This window comes from Corvus kubaryi, unplaced genomic scaffold (assembly GCF_017639235.1).
Source record: "Corvus kubaryi isolate FWS band 111438036 unplaced genomic scaffold, C.kubaryi_AGA036_p1.0 134, whole genome shotgun sequence".
Classification (NCBI taxonomy): Eukaryota; Metazoa; Chordata; class Aves; order Passeriformes; family Corvidae; genus Corvus; species Corvus kubaryi.
This window is the reverse complement of record NW_024580668.1, coordinates 11,144,625-11,170,941: the sequence shown is the minus strand read 5'-3', so window position 1 is coordinate 11,170,941 and position 26,317 is coordinate 11,144,625. Positions and strand designations below refer to the sequence as shown.

Genomic DNA, 26,317 nt, shown 5'->3' with positions numbered 1-26,317 from the left:
CCCCCCCGGTTTGAGAAATGTTGGTAGCTTGACAAATACTCAAGTTGTCCAGCATCTGATATAATTGCTTCTGACAAATTGATTATCCTGGCAATACAGTTGGCTACCTGTATGTGCTCTCTGATTTAAAGGAAAATATTATGGGTTTCATGAGGTTACTCCTCACAGTGAGTTTATTATGGCAGCGATCTCTGTGAATGACAAAGGCATGAGCAATTTATGCCGGTTACTCTGATGGCATGTCAGCAGAACCTCCAAGGTAAAAACTGCTGCTGCCAACCTGTCATGGCCAAGGAGGTTGGAATTAGATGATCCTTAACGTCTCTTCCAACTCAGCCTATTTTGTGATTCTGTGATAAATATGGAGATCATTTCAACAGTTGTTTTTCAGGAGTATAAACTTTCTAATTCAGCCTTTATTGGGGTTTGATCTGTGAGTGGAGTGTCATTCTAGCATCTGTGTGTGAAGGATGTGTGCTGACCCTGCTCTGGTGCCCATGGAGTTAACACCAGTAGTAGCCAAGCTGTGGAAGGCTCCTCTGGAAGGGGAACTGTAAAAGATCTGTCCCATGTTTTTGCTGTTAACACTGCTGCATTTTTAACCACCTACTTCATGGACTGTGCTGCAAGCTTAAGTTATGTTAATAAACAAGATTTTGTAATGATCCTCTTTATGTTGTATTGAACTATTGGAGGAAGAAAACTTACTCAGTTATGCATTTGAAGGTGTTTTCTTATTTCTCCTGTGATTTTTACTCCAAAGCTGTCTGGTCGAGTGCAATCTGAAAAACTACAGGGGCACTCAGTTTTCTTTTGGAGTTGCCTTCTTAAGCCAAGATGGTTTAGGTTCAAGTATCCTGCTGATTCTCATGCTACCTGTGTTCTGCACAGATCAGAAAAGAGTTCTTAACATTTATTTGACAAACACTTTGAAGATTTGGGGGATGTATCTATAAAAGATAAAGTTACCAGGGTAGTTTTCCTGCATGAAGAGATCTGAGAGCTTTAACCACTTCAGGGAAATACCAGCAACTTGCAACGATGACATGCAGAGGCACACGTGTTTATCAAGGGGTATTGCTGTATTTTCTTACAAGCCAGGCATCTCTTTGATGCTTAGTGTGGTATTGTGAAGACAACCAAAGGAGTAAGTGATACCAAGTGGCGTTTCTAGTGCCAGAAGTACAGTGAATGTCTGTCACACACAGTATGATTTGGGTGAATCTAATGTGCATCCCAAATTACAGTATTATTGTCAGTGCATTAAAAACTCTCATGTCCAGAGGCTGACAGGAACCTGGGGTGTGTGTTTATGTGTCTGTATGTGAATGATAGCATCCAAATTTTATTGCTTCAACTCTTAGTTGGAATTTACCAGTGAAAAGCTGAATGAAAATGGTCCTGGTTTGCTCAAACTGTTTTAACCGGGTTCTGAAAATGAGCAGGATGCGGATGCTGGGAAGATCTCCATCCCCAAGTCCATGCCAGAACAATGTTGATGGTTGGAGCTGTCTAGAACAAAACTCTTCAGTAAGGGTAGAATTTGGTATACTAATCTGAGAGGAGTAGGAAGATGATTCTGGATTTAATGGGAAAACTGAAAGCTTAACTGCATCTGCATGCTTAGAAGGTCAGGCTGTTTGTAGGAATTTGAGCTAACTCAGTGTAAATCCTACATAAATGGCTTGTTTGTTTGCAGGGCTGTGAGGAGTAATTATTTTTCAGGGATAGATAATCCTACTGAGAAAATGCTTGTTAATAATTTGGCACTGATGCTGATCATGCTGAGTTCAGGGGGGAGGGTCATTTGTCTGGGTCATTTAAAGCAGGATCAGAACCCCAGAGAACTGCTCAAGTGTATTTTAATTTGAGTTCCTTCTACTCAAGGTGTTTACAGCCTGTTTCAACCTCAAAGTGTTGGAATTGTAGGATAAGCCTTGCCTATGGAAAAATCTTTGTTCCCTTTTGAAGTCCTGCCAGTGCTGAAGCTGCATTCAGGTTCTAAAACATGACACAAGTTTCTACCTTACCTCTTGGCCATCTGAAATGCTCTGCTGTAACATCCAATCAAGCCTCAGTGTTTTATATTGTTCCAAGACATTTAATTTAGAATTTTAGTTTTTATTCCTATTCATGCCAGGAACATCTCCCGGTATTCTTTGTCTGCTAACGAGCAAAGTGTGTAATCCCCACAAATATTTTACACCTGTTTAAATTACAGCAATTTTGATAAATAGAATTAGTGAATTGAAAGTGTGTCAGAGAGCTGCTCTTGTACTGAAGTACAGGCAGATCTTGCCACTGCTTCCAGTGGAAGAATTAAGATGAGTCTGCACACATGAAATTACTGCCCGTTGGAGTATGGATCTGGATGTGTATCAAACACAGAATCATGGAAGAGACCCCAAAGACCTTGTTCCAATCCTCTGCCATGGGCAGGGACACCTTCCACTAGCCCAGGTTGCTCCAAGCCCCGTCCAGCCTGGCCTTGGACACTGCCAGGGATCCAGGGGAAGCCACAGCTTCTCTGGGCACCCTGTGCCAGGGCCTGCCCACCCTCACAGGGAGGAATTTCTTCCTGAAATCCCATCTAACCCTGCTTTCTGACAGTTTAAAACTATTCCCCCTTGTCCTGGCACTCCAGGCCATTTTCACATGTCTCTCTCCAGCTCTCTTGGAGCCCCTTTAGGTTCTGGAAGGGGCTCTCACGTCTGCCCAGGACCTTCTCTTCTCCAGGCTGAGTAGCCTCAAATCTCTCAGCCTTTCAAATAAATGTAAACTTTGAGGATAAAAATGGCATTCAACTTTCCAAAATGAAAAGGACTCTACTAAGAATAATTTCAAACTGTAGTGTAGAGACTTGAAATTGGGGTGAAGGGAGAAGCTCAGAATAAGAATAGGAGATTCTAGGTTTATTTAAATCTCCTAGTTGCAGGAAATGAGAACTGGTGAGTCAGGGAGAATAGCAGTAATTAGCTGCTTCACTTAGAGAAAAATGCACGCTTCAGAGGGTCCAAATGATTACTTTGCACTAGTTTTAATTCTAGAAATTACTGTGTCTTTTTATGGATCTTTCTCATGGATGTCAGACCGAGGAAGTGTTGGGCAAACGACCAGTTATCGTTTTGGTGAGGAACAACAAGTCTTTGATCATCTGAGGAAATTTTGAAGTGAAGTGGCTGTTTTGCCAGTGTGTTTCTTTCATAGCTGTTTAATTGACCAGTAAATAGAAAAGCGGTGGGATATTTTTTCTTTGAAGAAAAGAAAATGGGGATGATTCCAGGAAGCTTGCAGGAAAAAGGATTGAAACAATAACAAATAGATGAATCCACTTAGGATGAGTCCAGCATGGCAGACTCATCACCAGAACCTTTGCAGAGGAAAATTATGGCTTTCTATTGTGCAGAAATTACTGTGCCAGTGTAATAACGGATTTAGACTGGATTTACCAGGTATTTCAGAGCTTTTGAAATACCTTTGCAGAGTTTATTATATAAAGTAATCCTCAGGTAGAAACAAAATTCCCTGTGGGTTTTGAAGACTAGTGGAGAGAGCAAATAGTCAAATGTGGCAGAGGATTAACAACTGATGGCCCAAATGCCCTTTCAAATAAAGCATTAAATTCCATTCTGTGAGAGAATATGGACAATTGCATAAGTAGAGTGGCACTGAGAGAAAAATTTGTGGGGAGCTGTGAGGAACTCAAGACAAGCTTACAGCTCATCAGCTTGGGGTAGGCTGGGGGCAGTTTCTCATGTAGAACATCTGATTTGTGGTGAACTCTATGAACTCTGCAAACTCAGTGTATTCCTGGCCATATAAACCAATCATTTTGCTGTGGCAGGAACCATGGGAAAAAGGTGGATTTAGATGGATCAAGGAAGTCAGCAGTTACAATATTTGAAGTTCCCATCCAAGCAGTGGTGTCAGGTCCATCTGCCACTGCCTGCAGAGCTCAGAATGGCTCTGGTAGTATCCTGCCTTGTTGGTTTTCAGCAGGAAGATCTGGACCAGAAAATGTGATTCAGTAAATACCATTAATTTCTAATAAAACTTAAACAACATGCATATAAACAATCTTTATTTCTAAATGAACTGCAGTCCACAGGAAATAAATTTCTCTGTACTTTTGGGCAATTTAGTAAAAAATATTTACACAGGTATCCAGCTCAAAAAGCACATGGGAGTAACAGCCTTTGTAGATACTGGTAATCCTCTTTCTGCCTAATATCAAAAAGACCAAGAAGTGAAACATGATAAAATATTGCAAAATATGTGTCCTTTGATGGTACTTGAGCCTATTTGATTAAAACAGGGGCACATATAGAGTGGCTCAAAGGCAGCATGTTTCAAGCCACTAAAAAAGCTGCTTTGTTGCTGAACACAACTGTCAAGTTATTTCAGCAAAAATACTTGCCAAGTTTTGGTCAGAATCAGATGTTTCCTTGAACAATGATTAGGCTTTGGTGTAATGATGGATATAGTTTAATGATCTTGGATTATAACTGCATGGTTTTGGATTTCTTTAAGCACAGATACTGTGTTGTAGTGTGAATCAGTCACCAAATTAATAATTTGATGGAGAAATAGCTGCTATTTGGCTTAAATTAATCTTTTATCACAGAGACTGGGGCACCTTCTCTGAACACCAGGACCAGCCACCGTTGGCAACTGAGCTGCTTCAAGGTGGCATTTCCTTTTCTCTTTTGAAATCTAAGTCAGAAACTTCCAGCTGGAAAATATCTCCCTGAATTGTACAATACCCTGGAAAAGAGGGTGCTGGTAGTAGCCCCCCTGTTAAGGTTGCTGCAGTTATAACAGGAGTTAAGATAGACAAACAAACATTGGGTTTAGAAGAAAAATCTGCTGTAATTTAGTTCCCATGAGAATGAGCAAATGACAGTGATCACAGCTGGGAAAGCCGTGGGTTGGAATGACTGAGGCTCCTTCCCCCTGTGCCAACACGCCTCCACTGGGGTCTGCACCAGCCTCTGCTTCAGCACTTTGGAGCTGCTCCTTTTGGGAAATTGTTGTGCTGCCATACTCTGTGGTGGCTTGTGAGATGGCCTTAATTATTTTGGAATCCACTCTGCCAAATTCCATCCTTGGCTAGGCCGCAGCACTCCCAGAATAGCAGCAGTGACTTCAGCAGCACCCAGTGCTCAGAAACTGGGCTCAGAAAGTTGAAAATTTGGTGCAAAAATATCTCAGCCTCTGACCTTTAACATATTCTGAGTTTCGAACTGTAGTGTTGATTTCTGAGATGTACACAGAAGTGACCATATGGTCAGAGCAGAGTTAAGCAAAAACAAACTGTTGAAGACACAGTTCCTCTTCAGACATCATTTGCTCTGGTTGCCTTTTGGCGTTACATTTAATGTGTCACAAATAGAAAAGGTAATAATCCCTCTGCAGTTTCCTAGAAAATGTTACATATACAAAACATATGGAAATTTTACCCGAGTTGCAGAGACCATAAATGTTGGCTGGCAGTGGAGCTGCATGCCTGCTAATGAGACATTTAATTCTGGCTGACATGTAAACTGCTCCTAATACTCTAGAATTACGTAATAAAATATATTTAGCTATTTGTCTTTAATGATTAAGCAAACAAAGAGCCCAATGTATTGAAAATAAATATGTGCCTGAACCGTGGAGCTCAGTGTTTCCCAGGAAAGCGATGTTTGCACCAAAGTACTTCTGGCAGCTGCCTGGCTGATGCCAAAGGCAGTCCTAGAGTGGCTTCCATAAAGCCCTCATTGGTTCAACCTTTAGGGTCTAACTGGCCCAGCAATTTAGATTTGATGTCAGTTTTAATTAACCACAGCAGCAAGAAGATAAGCACAGTTTATTAACTTACCACGAGCAGGAAGCTCTGGCTAGAGCTGTCTCAGCTGATGGTCTTGTGAGGCTTTGGAGACACAGAGGCTTTTTTTAGACACAGTAGACTGGAGCCTAGGAACCTTGAACAACACCACAGTAACCACCTGACAGCATTCAACCTCAGTGGCTTTAGAGCAGCCAAATTAAACCAAATTAAATGATGAATTATTATTATAATTGTAATTCCTTCTTGTGAACCTGGAGCCATTCGTCCACGCACCTCTCACAAATGAGGCTGCATCCAACAGCTGCTGCATCTCTGGGAAAGGAGAAGGAGGCAGAATGGAGTTTGTAGTCTGTGCTTTATCTTCTAAAATGTTGTTAAAGAAGAGGATTAGGCAAAAATGAGAAGATGCGTTCAGAGAAAAACCAGAGTTGGAAAATAGGATCAACACAAAATAGAAGTTGAGAACTAAGGCTGCCCTGGCAAAGGACTGTTGTTAAATTTGTAATGGTTTAATTGATCAGCCATTACATCTGGGTAATGCAGAGCAGGCTATGAGGATGATCAGGTGTTATTAGAAGTTGTTTTCTGTGTCTCTTCACCATTGTATATCTCAGACATTCATGGGATAGAGGGCACTGGAGACCTGGTTTTTTAATTCGGATTTTGTGCATGTTGTGTACATTTAGCATATCAAATCCTCTTTCTGGAGAGAGGTTTTACATTGGGAAACAACAGACTTTTTTGGCTCAGTCTTGCTGCCCCCTCCAAGGAGAGCTGATTTTGCAGTGGCTGAGATGAAGTGATTTAATTATTCAGTTGCTTGTAGTCACCAACCTAAAACATATTTTCTTTGCATCTGTATCTACCTAGATGGAGAGATGTTTATTTTTAGCCACAGGATTTTAACAGGATACAGAATTTAATTTTTAAAATAAGCACCATATTTGAACACAAAGCTGAGGCATACAGAATAAGTAGCAATTACTTGTTCAAAAAGTACTGACCATTACCTCTGAACTCCTTTCTTGTTGGTATTGAGAGAGAGAGAGGTGAATTTGGCAGCAGATTATGCCACAGGTTAAATCAGGTGAGGAGGAAATTGTGTTCTGCTGAATCCTGAGCCTTCTTGAGCAATATCTGTGTGAGTGCCTTTGAGCAGAGGTTGTGACTCACATCCCCACAACTCTTTTCTGTGGTCCTTCACTTTCAGGGTTCCGCTGCAATAAAGCTCTTGGGTGCTAAGAACAGGAATTTTGATGTCATTAAATGAAGATATTATGTTGAATTATGGCCATTCCCCCTATTTTTTTTTTATTTGCCCATTTAATTACATAAACATTATTAACTGTTTAAATCAGTTGCCTACATTTTACCAAAGTGGTAAGTTAGTGATTGGTAGGATAAGTAATTGTTAGGCTATTGGAATTAAAAAGCAAATAGACCTATTCAGTTTGCAGGGTTCAGTGTACATTTTCTTCAGTTTGGAAAGATAATCATGTAACAAACTTAAATTTGCAGAGAATTCTTGACTATTGTTTACAGAGAATTGTATGTTTTTTATTATAAATGCCTTTACCTGATGGACTGGTGTAACTCCATTGCTAATAGACCCTTTCTTTTTTTTAATAGCACTGCCAAACAATTTATACCATGTTTATAAATAATAGAATAAGGACACTGTTGAAGGATGCTACTGCAGTGACCTTAGCAACACTGAATGCTGGCAATGAGTCTATTAACAGGATTTTTCACTGCTGAGATTTATAGAATTGTTTCTGATTCTACAGCCCACATAGGTTTTTGCTTCTCAGTGAATCCAGGCTCTCAGCCATGGCAATTGGGCTTTTATTAAAGAAAAGTTTATAAAATGTGGGAGGAACAGTCTAGAAATAGCTGTGGACTCTAGAGATAAGCATGAGAAATGTGCACATGGACACCCCATCCCTGGAAGGGTCCAAGGCCAGGTTGGACAGGGCTTGGAGCAACCTGGGATAGTGGAAGGTGTCCCTGCCCACGGCAGGGATGTGGAATTAAATGTCTTTTAAGGTTCCTTCAAACCCAAATCATTCTGGGTTTCTCTGGTACACAGAACAGCTGCCACATGGCTGTAACTGTAGAGCAAAGGTGCTCGCCTGAATTCTCATGGACAATGAGTTGTGTTGTAAATAAAAATTTGAGTTTGTTGCTGAAGAGGAAAATGTGAGTGGAGTGCTGATGCTGTTCCAGCAGCAGTTCTCCATGGTGATTTTTAAGGAGGAAAGGACTGTGCTCTGGAGATGCAGGTGGAGAGCGATGCTGGATCACCTTGCACCACTGAAGTGAGAAATTTTCTCATGAATCTTTGTGATAAACTGTGCAGTTCTTGATATAGACTAGAAATGTTAGATGTCAGTGCCTTCAGGAGCAAACTGACTCAACAAAGGTCTTTAAAACAAACCTCTTGAAGTGTAGTGAAGTATCATTGCTGGGTTTGTATCCACAGAGATGAGAATTCATTATTTTGTGCTGATTTTCCACACTGGATCAACAGGTTCTTATATTGAGTACAGACTACTGGAGAACACTCTGGCCTGTAGCTGATGCCAGAAACAGACAATAGAGAAGGGATAATTTTTTTCCTGCCTTTTCATTTCTGTGGTGTTACAGTCAGTTTTCTTGCAGTTCTAGATCATGCCTAGGTGAAAAACTGAGGCAATAAGTCCGTCCTGTGCTTAAAAATGTCTTGTTGTCTCTGCAGTGTTGGCCACTCTTGTTCTCCCAAGTGCTGCTTTTCATTGCTATTTTTAAGAGTTGTGTTCATGTTTGAGTTGAATTTTCTTCAGTGCAGTGAAGAATAAAAACATCTGTCACTGAGGAAATGATGAAGTCAGAACCTGGGTCCTGAGTGTTATCTTTATATTGCAAATCTCTCAGTCTCTGTCGTTGGCTGTCCTTGTCAAGGCCACAGATGATGTGGCCAGAGTTGCACGTAATGTTACAGTGCAAGAAGAGTGCTTTTAACAGCATTCAGGGCAGGAGCTATTTTTATTATTGATTTAAATATTCTTGCAAGGTTAAAAGAGGATCCCATTAACAAATGGAGTCCTTCCCAGGACCCTGCTTCACAGCCTCTTGCAGAAATGCCATTATCCCCCTTAAAGCTCTCTGCTAATTAGGAACTTGTTGGCGTATTTGTCACTTGATCACTTCCCATATGGATTTTGTAGTTGAAGAGGGTTTGGTGACTCTGATCCACCAGCAAACCATTAAAATGGGATTTTTTTTCTTTTTTCTTTGTAATCCATGATGTATTTTTGTCTTGTTTGTTCTGTCAGGGGTAGTTTAATCTTTCCCATCCAGGTTGGTGAAGCTTCTGCAGTAGATGTTCCTTTCTTCAGCATTAACTACAGGGGTGGATAAAGAGAAGCTGCCTCTTGGCTGGAGACAATTCCTGGGTTATGAGAGCTTTCAGTGTCTGTGGGTCACTGTGATTCAGGCTTTGGAAAACATTTGTAAAAGGAGTGTAGTTTGATAACAAAGCACTTGTGTTTTATGGGTAGCAGTGTCTGGATATGCACTGGAAATGCAGCAGTCACTCGTGGCTCAGTCAGTGGAATCAGTGGGAAAGGCTGCAGCTGGCAGTTATGGACCTGTGGGAAACCTGGTTTTCCTAATTCTGAGTATGGTCCCGTAATTATTTGATTTTATTTATAAAGCAAAAGGGTTGCAAGCTTCTCCTCTGCCAAGGCCTTTTGGAAGTGGGCAAACCAGACTCAGTTTTGTCACACACTTCATCTCTAAGGGAGGACTGGGGAAGTGTTTATGTCACAACCTACCCTTTAAATAATTACAGCAAATATTTGAAGTAATATGAGATCAGTCTTGTTCTGAAAAGATTTTTATTACAAAAATCCTCCAACAAAATAATTCTTTTTCATAACATTCATTTCCAGAAGAAAAGCTTTTTACAGATAGTAGACTGTCTCTTTAAAAAATTCTTCCCTATTATCGAACAATTTCCCAAGTGAATGAATTGTCCTCATGAATGATACTGAACTTGCCATTTATATTCATATTTATCAGTGAATCAAACACTTAATTTCACTGGTAGATTAATTCAGTATGACTCACATTTGAGAAATAAACCCCATGGGTCTGATTTTGCCCTAATACTTGGAAAAAATATGTGGTTATGAGATACAGAAATTCTGGGTTTGTACAAATGCTGCTGTCTGTAGTACATCAGCGAGGGAAAGAGATTTCTGAGCCTTGTTCTATTGTTATACACAAACAGGGATGTAAAAATGTGGGAAGTGTGGAGCAGGTAGGTAATCGTAAATTCATAAAAGAGGAACTACAAATTATGTGACAGAAGCTTAAAGTGAGTGGAAATATTTATTTTCCCCAGCACAATGTATAATTAAACTCTAGAGCTTGTTGAGTCTTATTCCTGACTCAACAAAAATGATGGGAGAAAGATCATTCTGCGGCTAATTAATGAGAGGGATAGATGCAGCTTTTGACTTAAAAAAAATCTTTATATTGCTGATTGTCAGAAGATTGAAATGGTAAATTCTGCTTCACAGCAACCTGATTCTCATGTTCTGCTTAAAATGGCTGCTTTGCCACTGCTGGAAACCAAGCGTTGAGGTAGATGGGCTTTTTGTTATATTGTCCATAAACATATTTTGTCATACTTAACATAGAGAGTGTTCAAAGACTGTTCTATGGCCTTCAGGTTGACTTGAAGGTATTTCAGAGAGACCCTTTGCTTTGATCTGTCCCTCTGCAGCCATCCCTGTGATAAAGGGCTTCCAGGTCAGTGTACGAGGTAGTGAAGTGACCCTAGTGCTATCCACTGGGAACGGAACACTGGGGAAGGGTCAGAGCACTCCTGCAAAGCAAAGTCACACCTCACAAATCTCTTCCTACAAGGAGGTTATCAGGAATACCGAGTTAGTTTTTACCACAGCAGGTGCCTGGAGGATGAGAGACAAAGGATCTAACTGGAAATGAGAGGTTTTGGGCTGAATAAAAGGGAAAAAAATATGAGGGCAGTCAAGCAGTGGAAGAGGTTTTCCAGAGGGGATGGGCAATCCTCCTGGGAGGTGTGGAAGACTCAGTGATAAGCTCAGGCTTGATCCTGCTTTGAGCAGGGGCTTGGCCTGAGGCCCCTTCAGCCCAGATTATCCCATGTTGCTTTGTTCTGCCTTAACAAGGACAGGTGTCAGACTCACCTTCTTGGAGATGAGTTGTTTTTTTGGCAATAAACAAAACTGCGTCTAAAAACACGCTGGTGCACCTGCTGGAAACCCGCTTCTTTATGTCGGGAAGAGTTCGCTCTTTAAAACAACACTGTATTACCTGAGTTTGGTTTTCAAGGTTTCAGAAGCCTCATTTTGCAGCTGAGCATTTTGACAGCTTTCTTTTCAAGTCTTTAATGGTTGCTGTAATTTGGCTTTTGAAGCAGCGCAGCTCTTCAAAGTCAGCAGTGAGACAGCACCAGCCAAGGTCTGCCGGGTGCTGCCGGCGGGTTCTCGGTGCCTCGTTCCTTCAGCTGTCATTTGTCAGAACACACTCATGTAATCTTAATGAACAATGTGCAAAGCCATTAAAAACTCAGTTACGGCCTTCTCTTTACTGCAGACGTGAGAGAAGGCAAACATAAAGTGCTGATGTGTAAACACAATAGCCACCATCTGCTGCAGAGCGCCGTTTCGGCTCCAGAAAGAGGAGCTATGTTGCAGATGCATCACTAATAGGACGCTTATCAAGGCATCATTATCCACCAAGCAGGGGAAAAATTGAAATTTATGGCCAACTAGAGAGCACTTCAAGGTTTAATTCCCCAATTTTCAGTGGTATGTTCAATAACTAGGAGAGAGTGGCGTTTTATGTTCCTGCCATTGGAAAGGATTTCTGAAAATGAATTTATTTACTGTCTCCCCATCCTCCTTGCTTCTGACTGATCTGAGCACAACACATCCATTTTTACATATTCGGGATAAAAACAGCGAGATATTAATTAATTCAACCTGTTGATCCAAGAACACCATGTTTAATTGACCTTATACTCAATTTTCTTTAATGAGCTTATACTTCTCTGTTGAATAAACAGAAAAAAAGAACTTTTACCCAGAATAGATAATTTCCCCCCTCCCCCCCAAAATTCTTTTTTTCCAGTTTATTGTAGACTTGGAATTTTGAACTTTCTGGAAGGAAGTAAACAAAACAATGAAACTCAATATTTTTGTTTCTTTTTTCCCCAGTTGGATATGCACCAATCTAAATAAGAGTTTCTCCAAGATACCTTTTGTTTTATTCATATTCTTGCCTGTAGACATTCAGGTGGCTTTCAGTCATCTGTTGATCAATAATTTCCATTTGTGACATGTTAATTCATTCCTTAGTCCTTTGTATGAGTGGAAAACGTGACAGGTAATTTGTTGGTGGCAGACCAGATTGTATCTCTTTTATTTGCACATATAGGCCTATAAATTGAGAATAAGTCCCATCAGCTTCAGCTCTGTGCTCAGCCTAAAGAATCTGTGAGACCCTGAACCACAGTATGTCAATTCTTATTAAGGATAATGAGGGAAACCACATTTGTCTTTAAAATGCTGGCTTGTTTTTCATTTATTTTCTCCTGGTGGGAGCTGTTTTCATGATCTCTCACCTACCCCTCAGTGATGAATCTTGCCCACACCAGTTCCATGGATGTGGACATTTGTAACAGGACAGTGCATCTCATCTGTTGATCTTGGAGCATGCAGAGCAACCTCGTGGAAGTTCTGGAGGACAGGATACACGTTCAAGTTCACACTGTGAAAATAAAAATAAAACTCTGTGTGTTTGGGGCCAATTTATAGGATACAGGGTATCATTTATTCACAGCTGAATTTTATAGAATGAATATTTTATGAATTTTGTTCGTGTGCCTGACGTCAATGATTGTCTTGATGGGACTACAAGTTTTCAGCCCCTAGGATGGCCAGGCTCGAGGTGTCTCTCTGGGATCCTGTGGGGTGGGCTGTGCCTGGGGTATCCCAGGGAAGGGTTTGTGGGGGAAGCTGCCACTCCAAAGCTCTGTGGAAACAAAGGCCTGTGGTAGAGCTCCTAGAGAACAAATTCCTTTAAACAAGGTGTGAGTTCTTTTCTCTGGCAGAGATGCATCTGTAAGTGGAAATTTTTCATCTTTTCCACCGTGATAAAATAATTCCTCTCATCAGGACTTTTCTTGAGAAAGTTGTGTTTCTTGTAGTATTTCCTCCTGTACCTCTGGACACATTGTGTAAAAAATCATATGCTACAAATAGGAAGCTGTGAATAATTTATCCATGGCGATTGTTTGGAAGGCTATTTCTTTAGCAATTAAGACTAATTATTTTGCTAAGTACTTTTTGGTGGATGGGTATTCTTCTTGTTGGTGTTGTCAGTCGCTGGATTCAGGCTCCCCACCCTCCCCAGAATTGTCAGCAGTTGCACAAAGGCTGTTGTCACCACAAATAGCTTGTGATTCATTTTTTTGTGGGTGGCAAAAAATAAAATTGTAATTATTGCTTGGAACTTTTTATAAAAGCTGATGTTTTTCTCCCAGAGGAAAGCTCATTATTTTTATATATGGATCTGTAAAAGTGAAATACTCCCTAACTTCTGGTGTCATTGAAGCTCTTACCTCCCCCAGCGCAGTTCAGGGCGGTATCGTGTTAGACAAAGCACAGCTTCAGAGTAGTCCTTTAGGGCAGGATAATCTACATATTACCCAAATTGAAAAGAGAGAAGTTGAGAGGCATGCCCAGAAGTGGAATGCTGAGCCAGGTGCAGTGCAGTCGATTATGGTGTAAAAATCCCTGTTCCTGGGTTCCTCCCCAGTGTAGGAGGCGCTTGGTCAAGAACCTTGTGAAGGAACAGGAACTCTGCTGCTCTTGGAGGGATTCACTGGGCTGCACCAGCCTCCTCCATGGGAGAACTGGCAAATGGAGAACTCGTCTTCATTGTGCTCAGGTGGCTCTGAAATGCTTCAGGCAGAGCATTTCACAGCAGCTGCTGAGCTCCTCCAGACCATGCTGCCCTTGCTCAGCAGTTTTACAGGGCCTTCCCTCCCAAATTCTCTGCAGAAGAGTGGCTCTTGCAGCTGTGTAATGCCAGAGATCCTAGAATCCCAGAATGGTTTGGATTGGAACGGACCTTAAAGCCCATCCAGTGCCACCTCCTGCCACGGGCAGGGACACCTTCAACTATCCCAGGTTGCTCCAAGCCCCGTCCAACCTGGCCTTGGACACTGCCAGGGATCCAGGGGAAGCCACAGCTTCTCTGGGCACCCGGTGCCAGGGCCTCCCCACCCTCACAGGGAAGAATTCCTTCCCAATATCCTATCTAAATCTACACTCCTTCAGCTTAAAGCCATTTCCTCTCATCCTGTCACTCCAGGCCCTTGTCTGAAGGCCCTCTCCAGTTCTCCTGGAGCCACTTTAGGCCCTGGAAGGGGCTCTAAGATCTCCCCAGAGCCGTCTCTTCTCCAGGTGAATGTCCCCAGCTCTCCCAGCCTGGCTGCAGGGCAGAGGGGCTCCAGCCCTCATGGAACTGGGTGTCATCATCAGCCTTCCCACACCTGGCTGTGTCAGGTTTCCAGCCTGCTGCCTCAGCTGACAGGCTGCGCTGCCTCCCCAAGCCTGCTGGCAACTGTGCCTTCTGATAATAAATTTTCTCAGGTCGTAGAGACAGAACCCAAATTTCAGTTTCTCAAAAGTTTAGTTTATATGAGTAGATTTTTAAGAGTAGTGTGTATATGTTACATGTTGAAGAATGGGATTGCATGGTTGACTGTGAACAGAGTTACATCAGCAGTGGACATTTTTCAGGATCCTGATTTTTAGAGAGAAACTGGAAAGTTTGGATTCAGCACTAACGTTTCTCCAAGTCCTTGCTGTGAATCTGGAATTCCTTGATTTGGGACCATTTTGGTTTTTGTTTTTCCTTCATTTCCACTGAAAGGTAGCATTGCCAGAGGCCATCTTGCCTATAAATTTTCTTGGAGTCTCTTCCTCTTCCCCAGCTGTGCTTGCATTGCACTTGAATTTTCCAAGGTCTTTAGAGTATGTAACCTTTTTTTTTGAAAGATTGACTTCCTCCTGTCAATCTTTTACAAAATGCATATCTATCATATAAACACAGAGAAAAAAAACCCCCAGTTTTGTGAGAGAAAGTTGTTTGTAGCTGCTATAAATTTATAATATGTGACTGTTCACTGCACGGAATTGATCCAAATGTTTGCCTGGCTCATCTGAATCACCTGCTATGGTGAGGAAGAGGGAAAGTCAATAGGTCAGAAGTGAAGCAGGGCTTTTCAAACTCAGTCTTCTGTGAACTGCAAGAGGCCAGCAGACAAATACATTTGTAGCATGGCTTGGCAGCAGCATCAGAGCCAGGAGTGTCAAGAGGGCTGTGTTTGATTAAAAATTGTCATGCCTGGCTGCTGACACAAAGATTCCCCCTGCCCCAGTCCCGGTGTTTTCTTTAGCTCTTTCTGAGTGTCTGCACCCACATAAAGGAGATCCTTTCAGCAGAATTGAATCGAGTAACTCTCATCATGTTCTCCCTTACTGCTGGCATTTGTCACCTTGATGGATCTGTGAGGAGATGAGTGGAGACACAATGTGCTATAAAATAACTGCCTGATGAATCCAAATGTGAGTTCAACATCAAGTGCCACGGTTAATATGATGCAGACTTCCAGGTTAACAAACTCATAAATTGCATCAGTATACATTTCCTTCCTGAAATTCAGCCTACCCTTCCCTCCCACAAGAATTATTGTCCTGTTGCATTATTACGAGTCAAGATGTTGCTGTTCTGTCAACAAGCCTCAGTTGTTTGGGCTCTGAAAATTGGGGTTTTCTTAACGTGACCTTCAAAAGTTTCAAGTGCCAGGGTTCACAGGGATGGATTGGGATGAAGAGTGTTGGGGCCATGTGGGCAAATATCAGCTGAGAGCTTGGTCTGTTGTTTTTGTGTTGAATCATAAAACTGTGATGGAAAGGACCTTTATAGATCATCAAGTCCAGCCATCAACCCAGCCACCAGCTCCATGCTCACCACTAAACCACATCCTCAAGCACCACATACACACATTTCTTGAACACTTCCTGGGATGGTGACTCCACAGTCTGTTCCACTGCTTTACAACACTTCCCATGAAGAAATTTTTCCTAATATCCAATCTAAACCTCCCCTGGTGCAACTTGAGGCTGTTTCCACTCATCCTGTCACTTGTTACCTTGTGTTGAATATGCTTTTGGGGGACTGTATGCAGCAGGAGAACCTGGTTGTTGTTTGAAGTGGGAATGTGTTTTTGTTTAGAGCGACTGTGTGATCACAAGGTGATAAAATAATACAAGCAAGACAGTATTTTTATTTTGATTTGCAAGTTATTTAATTAAAGCGGTTCTAGCTGGCCCTGAATCTACTGGTATATATACCCTGTAATTTTAATATCCTTTCTCTCTGTTACCTAACAACTGGCATCAAACAGCTGGTTCCTTCAGAGGAATGTTTTGTTTTGTGGCTTGCGAGGGAACCACTGACTTTTCAAACGGAGCTGTTTATACCAAAAATCCAAGCAAACCCACCCTTTGTTCTCTTCTTTCTTTGCTCTGCAGGCTCCTTCATGATGGTGAACAGCTCTGGGCGAGCATCGGGGCAGAAAGCTCACCTGCTGCTGCCCACGCTGAAGGAAAATGACACTCACTGCATCGACTTCCACTATTACCTGTCCAGCAGGGACCGCTCCAGCCCCGGCTCCCTCAATGTCTACGTGAAGGTCAACGGGGGGCCCCAGGGCAATCCCATCTGGAACGTCTCGGGAGTGGTGACCGAAGGGTGGGTGAAGGCAGAGCTGGCCATCAGCACCTTCTGGCCACATTTTTATCAGGTAGGGGTTTGTAATGTTTTTTCCTGTCTCTCTCCTTTGGATGTCTATTGTTAGTTTTGAAAATCGACACCTTCCTCCCTGAGTTTTCCTCTCAGAATAAATTCACCTCTAGTGGTTATATAGGAACTTGACGTATTCCTTCCCTCCTCACCTTTTTTCTGTAGTTGTTGACAGTCCACAGAGTGATGGATGGGAGTCAATTATTGACATGACCCACTCGTTCATGATGAAATTGCCACTTGTATTGGCACTTCCTATGGCACTGTGCAACTGCGAACACAACAGAGTTTCTGGATGTGTAGCTGTACTTAGCATAAATTTGCCTGGATTATTCTTGGACCTTGGTTGGTTCCATAAGAAGGAACATTTATTGGCTTGGCTTTGCATCTTGTGCCTACATGAGGGGTGTAAGGACATAAGGTACTAATAAACTCTTGTACCATGGTGTCAGATGTGTATATTCTTCACCAGATCCTCAGTTCCTCCACTTTCTAGCACAGCTTTATTTATTCTGTTAGAAGACTTTTTTTCTTAAGCAAGGGCAGAGCTGAGGAATGTAATGGCTGCCGTAGTTTTTGATTATATTAGTTCTACACCTACTTGTTAGTTGTCCACACTTCATGTGGCAGCTTTGCAGCCATTGTTTTAATTTCAGTTAGATATTTTGCACACAACAGGCTCACGCACTACTTTTTGTGTTGAAGGAATACTTTTGTCTTGTTTTATATTCAAGACACACACCAAAAAAAAACCCTAGGAGGTAATTGCATCCTAAACCTTGCAGGAGATCTGATGTCCATGTGATACTAACAAAAGCCATGAGTGAGATAGGGACCAGGATAGAATGGGCCATGAAAAGGCAGCAAATAGTCTGTGAATAAAAAACAGCAGGTAGGAAAGCTTCTCTTTTTCTTGCTTCTAATAACTGGGTAGGAGGTCTGTAAAATCTGAGCTGAAGGAGGATGCTTTAATGTTCTGCCTCTGAAAGAGTTGTGGATACCAGAAGAATCCACAGAGTGCACCAGGCAGGCGAGAGGGAAGGATAAAGAGATGCAAATGTGTGGAAAGTGGTGTTTTAAGGGCAGTGCACAACTTGTGACTGTTCTGAAGGCACACTGGAGTGCTCCTACTCCATTCATATTAACGTGATCCTGGGCATCAACCAGAATTTTCTTCATAGCAGGTGCTCCACAGAGATAACAGAAATGATCTTTCACCAGAAAACCAGTGCTTGAAAAACCTGCAAAAGGCAGTCTGATCTCACACTAAGAGGGATCCTGCTCTCTGATATATCAGTAGGAGGCTTCCTGAGCCTCACTTAGGTCTTTTACAAGTGCTTTGGCGGGTCAAGTTTGCTTTTCCTGGGCAAAAGAAAATCCTTTAAATCAAACAAGAATTTTCCACTGCAGCACAAAAATGAATGGATTAGAAGGCAGCAGTACCTGCCCAGGAGCAGTTCCTTCCTAGAAAATGCAAGGGGCTTCTTACTAAGTTTGTGATGAGTGAGAGTGATGTTTCCTTCTTGTCATACTTGTATTTTTGTTCCTTAAGCATGGCTTTTAAAATTTGAGATCTGTCCTAGTATTGTGGGGGTCTAGTAGACTGATCTCAGTCTCTGGTTTTATAAATCACCTTGTTGCTGGTCTGTAGTCCTGTGAATTTCTACATTTAAGCAAGGTTTAAAAAAAAATAAAAAGAAAAAAGAGAGCTTGAAGCTTGAAAAAAATGAAGAGAAAAAATTATTGGTATTTGGCAGCCTAAAGTGACACTTCTGGCTAAATAAGTCCAGAGGTGGGAGGATGACAAAACTTGGGTGTGCTGCTGCCTGAGGAGAGACTTGTTTCACACTCAGGAACTAGAATGAGCCATTGGAGTGTTATTTAGTAAAATCCTAGGATGGCTTAGGTTGGAAGGGACCCTGAAAATCATCTCATCCCACCCCCTACCATGGGCAGGGACACCTTCCACTAGCCCAGGCTGCTCCAAGCCCCATCCAACCTGGCCTTGGGCACTTCCAGGGATCCAGGGACAGCCACAGCTTCTCTGGACACCCTGTGCCAGGGCCTCCCCACCCTCACATTTGTCATTTATTTGTCAGCTTTAAATCAAAATTGTATTCCTGGAGAACTCTTTTTACACAAGAGGCCTGACAGCATGTTCTGTATTTTGAAAAGACCGGGTAAAAACAACATTTTCCCTAAATATTGAAATCTGCATCAGGCAAAACGTCGGTTATAATCCTAATTCACAGAAACCACACCATCCTGGATTGGGATGTGCATCAAAAATTCAGCCAGTCAAAAAAATCTGAAGCTCTCTGCCCTGGTCTGGGGCTTTGTCAAGTACTTTGAACTTTGGAGATGTGGCTAGTGGAAAACCGGTACCCAAACCAGATGTCAGAGGTTGTGTTTTAGGTCTGGCAGTTCTGTGCCAGGGTCATAGGAGTCACCTGGCTGTAAAAGTACTTAGCTGAGATAGAAATGTGGGGAGATTTATCATGTCTACCCTAGAGTTACTTGTACTTGAATTCCCAGCCTGCAAATGTTTCTCAGCGTAGCGAGAAAAAGCTCTAATGGTTCTTGGAGAAAGGTAATGCGTGTAATCTTGAATTACTGCTTGCCATAAGGATGAACTCAGTCCCAGAATGCACCAAGGGCAGCACTGGAGTCTGCCAGGAAGGTGTTTTTTTGATGTATAGCAAGGAATGTTATTGATCCATGCCGGGAGAAAACTGTTGTAGCTGCAGATGAGCTGGGCTACGCTGCTAACACAGACATTGTTGGTAAATCACAGCGCTGCAGAGGGGCTCGTTTATCAGGAGGGAAACATGAAGTGACTTTGTATTTGCAGGTCTCAGGAGCATTTAAGAATGTGGGGTTTTTTTGAGAGTGAAGTTTTGTATTTTGTCAACTGTATTAATTTCTGAGAAGTACTTTAAATGCCAAGCATTGTTAATAGCAAAGCATTGCATGTCTGAACCACTGTGCTGCGTTTCCAACTGAATTTAAAAGGACATGAGTGATACTGAGTGTGAGATTTGCAGAAATGGGCCCCAGAAACATTAATCCCTGCCTTTTCCTCACGCTGGGTCTCAATTCCCTGTTTTCAGGAAAGCCTGGGTGCTTCTGTGCTTCTCACTTTGACAGGGATGAAATGCTTCAAAACACACGAAAAGACAATAATGTGTAAGTTTGAACTGGGAAAGGGCAGGAACATCTGAGTGTGGAGCAGAACAGAATAAAACAGTCAAACAATATTGCTTGAGTTGAAAGGATTCCTCTACTCAGTGGATTCTGCAGCAGTGGACAGGGATTTTTTAGAAGCTGAGTTGGTTGCTACTGGAATAATTGTATTGTGCTGTATTAAAGACCCTGTACGTGTTGGTAATTAACCAAAGGCAATTCTCCATATATTGGTGCTTCCTTCTGCCACCCACTCACAGCTGATGCCAATGCCCTGGAGAACTTTTTGAGTTCTTGACTTGCAGATAATTGAGAATTACTTTGTTGTGGCTTATGACTTTTCACAAATGCAAAACTAAAATAAGATTTTTGTAGCTGTAATGTTGCACTTGAATTCAGGTCTGAAGGGAGCTGCAGTAGAGCCTTGCATGACCTTCCCAGTAAATGTAATTTTTATCATGAATGTTATTTAATTGCTAAAGTAATTATGATTTCCATACTAAAGACTCCTATTTTATATTCTTATTTTATACAGTCCCTAAAAAGCCTATCAAGGACCTTGATAACACAAAACACTTGCTAATGGTTTTTTGGATTATTTTATCTTCCTGGTGTTTCTTGGGCAGCCTAATTATTGTCCAGTCTCCTCTGGAGGAGAACTTTATTTCTACATATTATGAGCTTTTCTTAGTTTGTCTTCACCTGTTTATTTTTTTTGTTCTACCCGTTTTTATGCCTTTGTTTCCTTATGGATGTCTTTCAGGAGATCTCACATCTATGTTTTGAAATGGGGGAAGTGACCCTAGGAAGTCATGGAAACTCAAGTAGAAACGATGTTCTGGAAGCCCAAATACAAAGAAAAATTAACAACAGCAATTCTGTAGTTCAGAAGGATATTTTGGGTCTATATTTAGCCAGGGCAGCATTTGGACAGTTGAACCTTTTACTGTATTAAGTCTTCTGATGAAGGAGATAAAGGGAAGGCTGAACAGTGACAGGCTGGGAATGCCAGCTTTTATTTAGAACAAAAAGAACTGTTGAAAACTGGCTTTAAATAGTTACCTCTGTGTTCTAGTAGGGAATTTTAGAAGTTAGAAATGACTGGAGTACTTTTTCCTATGGAACAAGTAGCAGCACCAGGACACTGCTCTAATGGCAATAGCTGTGCTGGCTGAACATGTAATTAACTCTGTCCTTGGAAACCTGATTATTTACTCATGCAAAAATGAGCAGTTCAGTACAGTGTGAGCATTGCTTTAGTCAGATGGAGTCAGACTGGGAATTTCCCTTTCAAATGCAGAGGACAGCACCCATTACATCTCCACCCATTCATTTTTTTAACGTATTAAAGGATAGCACTTCACTCCTTTGGGAAGAGAATCACTAATTTGGGAGGTAGCATCACTGATTATTTAACATCAGTCTGCATTTTTATTATTATTATGGCTTGACATCTCTAAACTTCCGTTCCTTGTGCATGACTCAAGTTGGAAGGGCCCCATAAGGACCATTAAATCCAACTCCCTGCTCCTTCCTCACAGGACTGTTGAAAACTCAACCATGTGACTGAGAGTGTCCTTCAGATGCCCCCTGAACTCTGCCAGGTTTGGTGCTGTGCCTGTTTCCTGGGGGGGCACTGCAGGGACAGATCTCCCTCCCACTGAAGAATCTTTTGCTAATGCCCAACCTGAGCTTGCCCTGACTCAGCTTTTCTCCATTTCTCCATGTCCTGTTGTTGATTCCCAGATTGAGATCTCCACCTTCCCCTCCACTGCCCCACTTTCCAACAATTAACTTATTTTTAATGATCTCTATCAGATTTTTACTTTTTGTTGTTTGGATTGTTTTTTCTTTTTCCTGCACTGCTGATTTTTTGATAGTCCATCTATTTTTATAATAAGATACTTCAGGTAAAAATCACAAACCTACAGGAAAGAAGGAGATTTTTATTAATCTGTGATGAAATATCTGTATTTTCAGGCCCACATTACTGGAATGCTTTCATAATACAGGTACACAAAAAAGGAAAAGGTTGGTTAATGTACCATTACGGAGAAATTCTACATGTTTTTTAAGAATATTCCTTCTCAGATCATGTTAGTGGAATCCAGGGAGAGGCAGAAACAACACCATTATATCTGAGAAAATCTTATTTCAGTCCGGAATCCAGTGTCATCCTTTGCTTGTAATTTACTTTCTAGTACTGCAAGGGCCTGCACGGCAAATCAAGGTTTTCTCCAGCAGAATCCATGCATGGTCACTGATTCAGGAAGAGAATTCTATGTCGTGCAGTGCTTTTTCCAATTGTCCAAGGCCTGCTGAGAACAAGATATCAGATGATTATCCACTTAATGTTCTTGGACTGGTGCTTAGATGAATGGAGGGGGGGGAATATAGCCAGGGCACTTTTTCCTTCTCCAAATCAGAGATGCACAGAGTTGTCTCTAATCCTATTGAGTGTTGCTCTAAGTCTTTGTTTTCCATCCCCAACAGATTTGGTGTTGCATTCACACACTGAATTGCCCTGGTATCCCTTCGTTATTAACTAAATGCCTCCAATGACTCAGGCATTGGAATAACAGCGGAATGTGGCGACTGCTGAAATTACTCATGCAAATGTTCTTTTTCAGAATCTTTTTTTTCTTTTGTGTTTCAGGTGATATTTGAATCTGTCTCTTTGAAAGGACACCCCGGGTACATAGCTGTGGATGAAGTCAGAGTTCTCGCCCATCCCTGCAGTGAGCACTCTTTATTTTTCTGACTGTACCAGTGTGTTATAGGCCACAGTTTGTAGTGGAAAGGAGTGATTTACCCAGCTGGGTCAGCACTAAAATGTCTTGTATCCCTCCAAGACCTCTAAGGACAGTCAGCCTCGCATAATTACCTACCTTTGCAAATTGAGCAAAAGGCAAAGCTGCTCTCAGTTTATAGCTAGTGGAATTCCCTCTCCTTTACTTGTTAATAAACTGACGGTTTTATTATTTCTTGATCTTATTGCTGTAGAAAACAATCTAAAAGGCATCTCAAAACAGCCTGTGTGGTCAACTTCTGAAAAGAACAACCAAACAAATTGTTTCAGTGTTTCCTTGGTAAGAGGCCTGTCCCAAAGGTGGGTTGGTCTCAACACATTAGACATGCTCTGAAAGCCTGTAAAGAGATTAAAAATAAATCTTATTCAGACCCTGCACTTATACAGAAGTAGAAACTAATGCAGCTCCATTACACTGTTCAAAAATGTTAGTGCTACATTTCTTCTGTTGCAGGCACAACAATAAGCTGAGTTTTACTTACTTTTTTCATGTTTAAAGAAGCATTGAGCCTCAGTCTTTGAGTCTGACCTTGTTCGGTTCCTTTACACCCCTCCAGTGGGGCTTGAGGACTTTGTATATTTTATGGATGCAATGTACAGTTTCTTGTAAAGATTTTTTTTTTTAACAAGCCCTCTTTCTGGCTCATGGTTTCAGTAAGTCAGTGACAGCTGCTCACAAAAAAAGAATGATGGATCATATGGATGGAGTGAAATCAACTGGTTTTGCTGTGATCAGAATGTCAAAGAACATCTGCCATTCAATGTGACAGACATGGTTCTGCTCAAGTTTAACAGGACATTTTTGATAACTGCAGTATGCTTAATTGCTGCTTAAGTAAATTATATTTGTATTTACCATGTGCTCAGTGCTCAGGCCTTTGGGTGCATTTACTTCATTAAGAAATACTTACAGTCTGTATTAACCAGATGTTGCTGATAACTGGCATCATCCAGACAAGTCCCCCAAATGGTCTGTGCCTTCCACAGCGTGTTGGGTGATCGCTGGTCCCTTCACTGGGAAAGAGGCCACTAAATAAACCACGGGGCAAAGCCTCCACAAGAAAATGATGGGATTTAAAGCAGTTAGGCAGGATGTTGTGTTATATCCCTGCTTAATTAAGTAAACTGATTTTGAATCCATTTCTTCAGGTCCTTCCTCAAAATTAAGTGTAGTCTTGGTGACTCAACACCAAAATGATTCAAACAGGGTTGGTTGGTTGGTTGGGGTTTTTTTTAATCTGTTTGCAACCCCCAGCACACAGAGCTCATTACAGGCTGCCAGTTCTCTGCAGTCTCTCTGTAAATGCTTCTCCTCTCTGGTTCCCAGTGCTGCCTTTGTTGTTCAGCTGTGACAGTCACCAGGGTAAATGTCACCCACGTGTTCTCTTTCCTTGTACAAGCTTAGCCCCTCAGATTTGTTTTACAATTGTTGTAAATCAAAACACAGGGACCATGAAGCTCCTGGTGACCCTGGAAGTTGCTGAAATCATTGGTCTTATTTCTTCATTTCTGCTTTACCTTCACAGATGGCAGCATAGCAGGCAAACCAAAGCCAGCAGAAACAGTGAAATGCCCCTAGATGACACAGTAATCCAGAAAAATAAATATATTGCTGGTGCTACCTCTTTTTTTCCCTTTGTCCAGTGAAGCAATGCACTGGAATATCCATTTTCCTTATGCTAAAAGCTCATTGACTCTGTGTGCATGAGCCCTTGCCATCACAGGACAACCCATGCTCCAGAAGCTGGGCAGACCTAAGGACCAGAATTTTGGGAGTGGTGGGACTCTACACCTTTGTATTTGTAGCTGACTTACAGCTGCCCACTGTAAACTGCAGGCAGAAATACTAGAATTATCCTGAAATGCCATGTAGAACGTTCTGCATCTCCCCCAGAGGGAGTTTTCCAGTAAATCTTGATGCAAATTCCTGCTGCCCAGAAAGCAGGATGGTACAGAGTCCCTGTCCTTCAGGAACTGTCAGTGAGCTGTGTGTTGGATGGGACAGAGAAGCAGATAAAACCATTTGACACGGTGTAGGGACGTGTTCTCTGCTCATGTGTCAAACTCTTGTACATCAAGTCTCAGCCATGCACAGCCACAGACGCCCACATCCCTTGGAAGTTTTGATTCCAATGGAAGAAGAGAGGTTATAATGTCCTCTGAAATTATGTATTTCAGTGTCTAATCGTACTTGAAAATGTACAGATGTTGGAAAATACGGACCTTTTCAGGCATAAGTTTATTCAGTGTGTCCTACTGAAACTTCTCAAATGATGCACAAACTTTTTCTGAAGCCCTGCAAGAAATTAGTTCACTTAAAGGTGTTGCATTCACTGCTGTAATCTTGTTTATACTTTTCTAAGCTAAATAGAGACCTAACTCAGGCTGGTATTTAATCAGAAAGGTAATCCTCCTATCTAGTTCCTTTGTGAAAAAAATCAGTGCCTGCATTTTTCATATCACTGGTTTAATTTTGAAGTAATGCTGAATTTAGTGTCAGCAAAACACTGGTATCAGTGATCTTAAACTAAACCAGTGATACAATACTGTCAGTTAAATGAATATTTCATTTAATAGCTGATTTGATATTGATGATGCATTATTCTAAAGGTCTAGGATGTATTTGATGGTCAATAAAAGAAAAAGGATAAAAGGCCCTTGTGAAAATGAGGTTTGGGTCAGTCATGCTTGACAAGCACAAAAGCATTTGGCTTTTTTTGACCTTTTTAGAAACATAGTTTTCTGAAGAAAAGAGATTACTCAATTACTCTTTATAGCAGGCAATAAGAAATTGTGCCGGTGACCATGAACTTGTGATGTGATCCAAGTCTGTGTTTTGAGAGGTGCCAGGGCTCTCTAAGATCCCTTAGGCCACCCTCCCTCATCTCCATCACCACCTCTCTCTGCAGGGAAAAGTTAAATGCTGAGGGGCAGCTTTATTTTGCAAAGCCACTTCGGCAAGGAGAGTCCCACAGCTTTGGGGAGTGTTTGGGTGGGTGCAGCACAGTCGGGTCCTGCCTTGCTCTACCCCTGCAATCAATCCTTTGTCTCTTTTGCCAGGAAAAGCCCCCCATTTCCTACGGCTGCAGAACGTGGAGGTGAACGTGGGGCAGAACGCGACGTTCCAGTGCATCGCTGGGGGGAAGTGGTCCCAGCACGACAAGCTCTGGCTCCAGGTACAGTAATGCCCTGGTGGTTTGTCTTGTTTAATTCAGGGGTTTGTTTGCTTTTGCAAGTGAAATACAGAGGTAGAGAAAGATTGGTGATGAGGCAAAATCTTTTCATCGACGTCCTTTGAAGAACTGCCTGAAATCATTTCTAGGCAAGAGTTTAAGGTGACAAAGCATGGAATTAGGGTACAGAAAATGGAAACAATGGCCAGTGACAGGAAAATTCTGGTTTCAAACAAATGCCCACGTACCTGTAAACACTCAGCTATAAAGCAGAAGAGAGAGGAAGTGGAACAAGTTCTCTTGAGCTCTGTTATGCCATCTGCCTTCCTCTCACCCTCTAAAAATGTTCTCAGCATCCACTGAGATACATTTTTGACTTATTCTGTCTTTTTTGGGTCCTTTCATTAAAATCTT

At 41.7% G+C, this 26,317-nt stretch overlaps 1 protein-coding gene across 9 annotated transcripts in view; it reads left to right on the top strand.

The window, feature by feature from the left end:
• The window catches only part of PTPRT (protein tyrosine phosphatase receptor type T), a 434,461-nt gene that overhangs the window by 143,616 nt on the left and 264,528 nt on the right, over positions 1-26,317 (top strand). For all 9 annotated transcript variants that reach the window (XM_042050484.1, XM_042050521.1, XM_042050503.1 and 6 more), the window contains exons 3-5: positions 16,468-16,739; positions 22,578-22,659; positions 25,791-25,906. In XM_042050484.1, the coding sequence (XP_041906418.1) occupies positions 16,468-16,739; positions 22,578-22,659; positions 25,791-25,906 (470 nt within the window). The remainder of the gene's footprint in view (positions 1-16,467; positions 16,740-22,577; positions 22,660-25,790; positions 25,907-26,317) is intronic.